This window comes from Bison bison, unplaced genomic scaffold, assembly GCF_000754665.1.
Source record: "Bison bison bison isolate TAMUID 2011002044 unplaced genomic scaffold, Bison_UMD1.0 scf7180017864525, whole genome shotgun sequence".
NCBI classification, from domain to species: Eukaryota; Metazoa; Chordata; class Mammalia; order Artiodactyla; family Bovidae; genus Bison; species Bison bison.
Genome location: NW_011495076.1, coordinates 8,110,933 through 8,119,649, shown reverse-complemented (window position 1 = coordinate 8,119,649; position 8,717 = coordinate 8,110,933). Strand labels below are relative to the sequence as shown.

Sequence of the window (8,717 nt, the reverse complement as noted above, 5' to 3'; positions counted from 1 at the left end):
AGTTGGCTTAAAGCTCAACATTCAGAAAACGAAGATCATGGCATCTGGTCCCATCACTTCATAGGAAATAGATGGGGAAACAGTGAAAACAGTGTCAGACTTTATTTTTCTGGGCTCCAAAATCACTGCAGATGGTGACTGCAGCCATGAAATTAAAAGACGCTTACTCCTTGGAAGGAGAGTTATGACCAACCTAAATAGCATATTCAAAAGCAGAGACATTACCTTTGCCAACAAAGGTCCATCTAGTCAAGGCTATGGTTTTTCCTGTGGTCATGTATGGATGTGAGAATTGGACTGTGAAGAAGGCTGAGCGCCGAAGAATTGATGCTTTTGAACTGTGGTGTTGGAGAAGACCCTTGAGAGTCCCTTGGACTGCAAGGGGATCCAACCAGTCCATTCTGAAGGAGATCAGCCCTGGGTGTTCTTTGGAAGGAATGATGCTAAAGCTGAAACTCCAGTACTTTGGCCACCTCATGGGAAGAGTTGACTCATTGGAAAAGACTCTGATGCTAGGAGGGATTGGGGGCAGGAGGAGAAAGGGACGACAGAGGATGAGATGGCTGGATGGCATCACTGACTCGATGGATGTGAGTTTGAATGAACTCCGGGAGTTGGTGATGGACAGGGAGGCCTGGCGTGCTGCAACTTATGGGGTCTCAAAGAGTCAGACACTACTGAGCGACTGAACTGAACTGAGATCCATATTGGGCTTCCCTTGTGGCTCAGCTGGTAAAGAAGCACCTGCAATGTGGGAGGCCTGGGTTTGATCCCTGGGTTGCGAAGATTCCCTGGAGAAGGGAAAGGCTATCCACTCCAGTATTCTGGCCTAGAGAATTCCATGGACTGCCCATGGGGTCACAAAGAGTTGGACACGACTGAGTGACTTTAACTTCACTTCACTTCTTCAGATCCATATTAGCTGCATTTTACTAACTTTAATGATCATGTATAGTTTGGTTACCTTCTTTTTTCCTACTACTTTTGTAAATAAGACATGCTCCTGCACAAAATAAAATTTTTTCATTACTTAAAAAATACTATTCTATAACAGCTTTTCTCTTTGGTCCTTAAGTCATTGACATCACTATATTGGCAACTGAGAATTAATTCGTGAATGGATTCTTTCATCTATAGTTTTCAAAATGCCATCTAGGAATCTGAGAGCCTTCCAGGGTCTCTTTGGGGAGGAAATTATTTTCATAATACTAAAATGTCATTTGCCTTTTCTACTTTCAGTCTCTCTTGAATCTAGTGTTGAGTTTTTAGAAATTTCATGGCATGTGATATTACAACAGCTTGAATGAAAAGCAGATAAAGAGAATCCATTTGTCTTCTATTAAGCCAGACATTAAAGAGACTTGAAAAAATGTAAAACAATAACTCACTTTTACTACCTTTCTAATTTAAATTTTCATTATGAATTAATGTTTTTAAACCACTGAGTTTTAGTTTCAAACATGGTATTATTGGTAGATATAACTTGCATAAACGAAAGAGTTCTTCAAGGCTGTCAGTAATTTTTAAACATGTAAAGGGATCCTGAGACCAAAAAGCCAATAGTCTATATATCTTTTTTATTCTCAAACGTTTGAATTTTTCTTATATTTTATTTCATATTATAAAAAGCATACTGAAAATAATCTATTTTTAGGTTGCTACAAACCTCAGGAAAGATCAGATTACTTGACGTTGGCAGCTGCTTTAACCCATTTCTGAAGTTTGAAGAATTTCTAACTGTTGGCATAGACATTGTACCTGCTGTAGAGGTATGCATAGTTCTGTTTGTTTTGTTCTGAGACTTGAACATTTTACATGTATATATACAAAGGAAGCACTATCTTTACATTCCTGAAATAGAAAATATATTTCCTGTGTACAAGTTGATAAGAGGCTCTTTCTAGTCAAAAATAAATGTATAGTCTATGAAAATTTGAGCATTTCTTTAATATTAATTTGACCAATACCATATTTGTCATTTTGTTTCTTGTTTATCATCTGTCATTGGAGTCAAGAAATTGTAGTAGGTTGCAAAGTTCCCAGATAGTTGTAATGTTTCAGCTTTTTATTTACTTTGATTTTTTTAATGCATCTCTTTCTGAAATGTACTGTGATGTAGAGCTAATATGGAATAGTAAAGAGCAGGGTCTTGGAGACTGCCAAATTTGTACTTAGTAGATAAAACTACTTTAACTTTACAAAGAATGTTTCCTCTGCTTTTAAAATTATATTTATTTCCCTCAGTGACATAAATTCATCACTTTTGCAGTTTTAACTTTTGATATGGCACCAGGCACAAAAAATTTACTAATTTTTATTGCTATGAAGAGATTATGTGTAAACAGTATAAACTCTTAGGGTCAGAGATTTTTTTTATCCCCACTGTTATGCTCCCAGGATCTAGAAGAGTGCCTGGCTTATTAAGTACTCAATAAGTACTTTAATAAGAGAAAGAAATCTTACTTCCAACCTCACTTTGACTGTCTGAGCCTCAGTTTTCTCATCTGTTCAGTGAGGTTTGTAATGGACCATACCTATAAGATTGTCATGTTTACTTGAGAAAAAGTACTTAAAGCACCTAAGAAAGGGCCTGTTTATATAGTAAGTGCTAAAGAAACGTTTGCTGTTATAATTGAAAAATTCCTGCCTGAAGTGTCAACTTTTAAATAAATTTATTCTTTAATTTTAATGAGCTTGACAATCTTTATGACTAACACTGACAAGAAAATGCTAAAAACCTTTACTATTATCTCTGCTTTATAAAGGTAGACAAATACTTTGCAGAGAATTCCTGTGCCATCAGAAGCTATAGTCTTATTTTATTTTCTTTTAAATATTTACTTATATATTTGGCTATGCCAGGTCTTAGTTGTGGCACACAGGATCTAGTTCCTTGGGCCCCCTGTATTGGGAGCACAGAATCTTGGCCACTGGACCACAGAGGAAGTCTCAGAGCTATAGTTTAAAGTGCAGGTGGATTTGCACATGGATTCTCTCCCCTTCCTTCCTTAAGATACACATTAGAGATATCCGTCAGCGACTGCTAAGACATGATGACCATTTAATCTAAACTTCAAGCTTAAATATTATTCTTAAAATATCAAATTGTTTATAGATAGGGCTATAAATTTTCAACTGTAAAGCCATTAAGGAAGGCAGAAGACCATAAGTTTAGTAGTAGAATCAGACTTTTATAGTTCCCAGAACCCTATAACTAATTTTAAAACAAAAGGAAGAGACATACTTCCAAGCAAGATGCAGTGACAGGGACCAGTCTGATCCTCTTTCCTCCTACCTGCAGCAACTAAAATGTTGATAAAATATTCAGAAAAATATACAAGAGACATATATCAGGTAATGAAGGACAGTGATCCCCAAGAGATGGAAAAACAAATGAGGCATACAGTTTTACCAGCACGTAGCCTTCAGAGAGTTTCCAGTATGTGGCACAAATGGGATCCCAAGCAGAGCACAGCTGATAACCCTGAATTATGGAGGCAGAGGTGAAAGGCCTGGGATAGCAAGACAGCTAGGGTTCATGGACAAAGTACCAAAGATATGAGAGCTGCACAAAGAGAAAATTCCAGAGGTCTGCAAAGATTTCTTCTTGTGTACTCAACTGAGTACTTACCAGTACATTTCTGTGAGAAAACTATATGAACCTGGTGGGAGTACCACTTCAAAGGTCTAAGGGTTATATTGTCTGGTGCACTCACACAGGCTGGAAAGTAGTACCTGTTCCCCCTAGCCACACTGAAAACCTCAAGAATCAGAGTGCCTTGGGTAGAGTACACAAAACTGCCTTACCTGAGTGGTGGTGGTGGTTTAGTCGTTAGGTTGTGTCCGACTCTTGTGACCCCATGGACTGTAGCCTGTCCATTGGATTCTCAAGGCAAGAATACTGGAGTGGGTTGCCATTTCCTTCTCCAGGGGGTCTTCCTGACCCAGGAATCGAACCCAGGTCTCCTGCATTGCAGGCAGATTCTTTACCAACTGAGCTACAAGGGAAGCCCAGTAGTGGAAAATAATTAATAATTGCCTCTGTAGTGAAGAATAATTAACCTTCGACTGAAGGCTGCTCTAGTCCCATGAAACAAATCTGGAAACAAGAGCCAAAAAAATCGAACTGTTTCCAGATAATTTAACTATTAATACATCCCAGAACAAAGTTAGAATATTTATAGCAGTACAGAGTAATCCAGTACACAGCAAAGTAAAATTCACCATACCTGACATCCAATAAAAAAGTAATCAGCCAAGTAAAGAAGCAAGAAAATAGGACCCACAATGAGATCAGTCTTCCAACAGAAAGCAACTGTGAACTGCCACAGATGTTAAAATTAGGAAATAAGGACATTAAGATGGGAATGTTATAACTATATTCTATATGTATAGAAAGTAGAGCCATGAAAGATAATTAAAAATAGCCAAATATAACTTCCAAAGATGGATACTATGGTGTATGATATGAAACGTGTACTAATGGGATTAATAGTACATTAGATATTACAGAAGTTAAACTGAGGACATAACAATTGAAACTACCCAAAATTAAACAGACTTTTTTTTTTTTAATGGAAGAGCATCAGCAAACAGTGAGTCAATTTCAAGTGGCCAAATATAAGCACAATTGGAGTCCCTTCAAAAAGGGGGAGAAGAGAATAAAAGAAATAAAATAATGGTCAGAATTCTTCCAAATTTGATAGAAGCTAATAGTAGAGCTGGCCTTGTGCATCCCAGGGGAATAGTTCTAGGATACCCCACCACCACCACAGATGTCAAAATCTGGGTGCTCAAGCCCTTAGACTCAGGTCTTCCCTGGGTTCTATGTCCACAGATACAGAGAACTGACTGTATATTTCTTAAAAATCAACCCATGTCTAATTGGACCTGTGCAGTGAAAACTCATGGTGTGTGTTCAAGAGTCAACTGTAGGAGTTTATAATCTGTATAAAAATGTGTGATAACACTAGCACAAGAGGGGAAAAAGGGAAATATACTATATGTATAGTAATAGGTTTTTATTCTACATATTAAGTGGTAAGATATTATGTGAAGGTAAAGATGTACGATATTATGATAGGTAAAAGATGTAGACTATAAATTCTAAAGCAACTAGTAAAATAAAGAGTTACAGCTAATAAATTAGCAAAGGAGATAAAATAGGATCATAAAGAAATTTCTTTAATCCAAAAGATGGCATATAGAGAAGAAAGGAAACAATGAACAGATGGGAAACATAGAAAATAAATAGCAAGATTATACCTTTAAACTTAAGTTTCCCAATAATCACATTAAATAGACATGGCTTAAATACCCAATTAAAAGGTAGAAATTGTCAGACTAGATAAAAAAAAACAGGACTCAAATACATGTTGCCTGTAGGAAATGCACTTCAATTACACACAAGTAGGATGGCCAAAAGACTTAGAATGGCACTATTAAAATCAGACAAAGTAGACATTAGAGTAAAATATATCACTAGTAATAAAGATGCTTATTTCATCATCATAAAAAGATCAGTTCATCAAGAGTACAAAACAGTCTTCAACATTTATGCATCTAATAAAAGCTTCAAAATACATAAGCCAAAAGCTGATAAAGTAGCAATTACAGATATTTATAAAATTATAGTTGAAGATTTAATCAACTTTCTCTCAATAACTGATGGAATAATTAGAACATCAGTGAAAGAAGAACTCACCAAGAAAATTAGATATTTGGAATGAAGATAAATGAAAACATAAGCTATCAAAAACATAGGTATGCATAGGATGCCTCTAAAATCACTAAAGTGTACTTAGAGAGACTCCCCTGGCAGTCCAGCAGTTAAGACTCCATGATTCCAATCCAGGGAGCATGGGTTCAATCCCTGGTCAGACAACTGACCCCACATGCCATGTGGTGCAGGCAAAACAATAATTTAAAAATAAAGTAATACTGTACTTAAAGGAAATTATACAATACTAAACACCTTTATTATAAAATAAGAAAGGTCTCAAAACAATGACATCAATTTTCAACTAGCAAAAACCAAAAAAGCCCATACTAAATCCAAAATACAAGAAAGAAAATAGTAAGATTATACCAGAAATCAATGAAATAAAAAACTTTCAGTAATATAGTAGGGAAAAAATTGAAAGCAAATGCTACTTGAGAAGAACAATAAAACTGATTAAGTCACTAAGCATACCAATTAGGAAATAAAGAGAAACATGTGACATCTTACATATTTTACTAGTATTAAAAGAAAGGATAATAAATATTGCAAAAACATTTATGCCAATAAATTCCACAAGTTAAATGGACAAATTCATTGGAAGATACATACTACCAGAGCTCACTCATAAAGAAATAGATAACCTTAATAGCTCAAAATGTATTAAATAAATTTTAATTGGCAGTTAAAAACTTCCACATAAAGAAGATTCCAGGCTCAAATGACTTCACTTCTCAACGTATTCCAAGAGGCCATTACCCCAGTACCAAAACCAGAGACATTACAGAACAACAAAAACCTATAGTTCATATCCATCATGAACATAAACACAAAAGTTCTCCACAAAATTTTAGCATATTGAAGCCAACAATATTTCAAAAAAGATAATACATTATGGCAAAGTTTGATATATTCCAGGAGGGTAAGATTGGTTTAATGTTCAAAAAAATGCTCAATCTCTAACATCTATACAAAATCTACTCAAAATGGATTCAGTTCAGTTCAGTTTAGTCGCTCAGTTGTGTCTGACTCTTTGCCCCATTAATCGCAGCATGCCAGGCCTCCTTGTCCATCACCAACTCCCGGAGTTCACTCAAACTTACATCCATCGAGTCAGTGATGCCATCCAGCCATCTCATCCTCTGTCGTCCCCTTCTCCTCCTGCCCCAATCCCTCCCAGCATCAGAGTCTTTTCCAATGAGTCAACTCTTCGCATGAGGTGGCCAAAGTACTGGAGTTTCAGCTTTAGCATCATTCCTTCCAAAGAACACCCAGGGCTGATCTCCTTTAGAATGAATTGACTGGTTGGATCACCTTGCAGTCAAAGGGACTCTCAAGAGTCTTCTCCAACACCGCAGTTCAAAAGCATCAATTCTTCGGCGCTCAGCTTTCTTCACAGTCCAACTCTCACATCCAGACCTAAATATAAGACTAGATATTATAAAACTCCTAGAGAAAAACATAGGCAGAACACTCTCTGACATATATCACAACAATATTTTTTAATCCATCTCCTAGAATAATGGAAATAGAAACAAAAGTAAACAAAAGGGAGCTAATTAAGCTTAAAAGCTTCTGCACAGCAAAGGAAACCATAAGTGAAACAAAAGAGAACCTACTGACTTGGAGAAAATGGAAACAATTCTACTGATAAGGGATTAATTTCCAAAATACACAAATAGTTCATGCAACTTTATATATATTTTTAAAAACCCAATCAGAAAATGAGCGGAAGACCTAAATAGACATTGTTCCAAAGAAGACATACTGATGGCCAACAAGCACATGAGAAGATGCTCAGTACCACAAATTATTAGAGAAATGCAAATCAAAACTACAATGAGGTATCACCTCCCACCAGTCAGAATGGCCATTATTAAAAAGTCTACAAGGAATAAATGCTGGAGAGGGTGTGAAAAAAAGGGAACCCACCTACTCTGTTGGAGGTTCCTTAAGAAACTAAGACTAGAGTTACTATATGATCCTGCAGTCCCACTCATGGGCATGTATTTGGAAAAAACTCCAATTAGAGAACATACATGCACCCCAATGTTCATAACAGTATTATTTACAATTGCAAAGATATGGAAGCAACCTAAGTGTCCATCAACAAGATGAATGCATAAAGAAGATGTGATATATATGCACAATGGGAATATTTCTTAGCCATAACAAAGAATGAAATAATGCCATTTGTAGCAACATGGATGGACCTAGAGATATCAGATTAAGTGAAGCAGTGAGACAGAGAAAGACAAATATTATATGTTATCACTTCTATATAGAATCTAAAAGATAAATGAATGTATATAGTAAAACACAGACAAACTCACAGATACAGAAAACAAACTTGTGGTTACCAGTGGGGAAGAGGGAAAGGAACAAGGGCAAGATAGGAGTATATGATGAAGAAATATAAACTACTATATATAAAATTGATAAGCAACAAGACTATATTGTACAACACTCTGGAATATAACTATTATTTTGTAATAACTTTTAATGGGATATAGTCTATAAAAATACTGAATCACTATGCTAAACACCTGAAACTATTAATAATAAAATATTGTAAATCAACAATACTACAATAAAAAAAAGACATCATTAAGAGAATGAAAAGACATAACCTGAGAGAAATATTTTCAAGCAATATATCTGATTAAGACCTTGGATCTATATTAAAGAACTCTCAAATTTCAATAAGAAAATAGGTTTTTAACAACCCAGTTATTTTTCAGCATACAAAAGTTGAACAGATACTTCACCAAAAGAAAATACCCAGGTAAACATCACTACTTACTCAGTTCAGTTCAGTTCAGTCGCTCACTCGTGTCCGACTCTTTGTGACCCCGTGAATCACAGGACGCCAGGCTTCCCTGTCCATCACCAACTCCCGGAGTTCACTGAGACTCACATCCATCGAGTCAGTGATGCCATCCAGCCATCTCATCCTCTGTCGTCCCTTTCTCCTCCTGCCCCCAATCCCTCCCAGCAT

General features: G+C 36.1%; 1 protein-coding gene across 1 annotated transcript in view; it reads left to right on the top strand.

The window, feature by feature from the left end:
- The window catches only part of LOC104981924 (chromosome unknown open reading frame, human C7orf60), a 79,927-nt gene that overhangs the window by 64,267 nt on the left and 6,943 nt on the right, over positions 1-8,717 (top strand). The window contains exon 4 of the mRNA XM_010831191.1: positions 1,655-1,769. Coding sequence (XP_010829493.1) covers positions 1,655-1,769 — 115 coding nt within the window. The remainder of the gene's footprint in view (positions 1-1,654; positions 1,770-8,717) is intronic.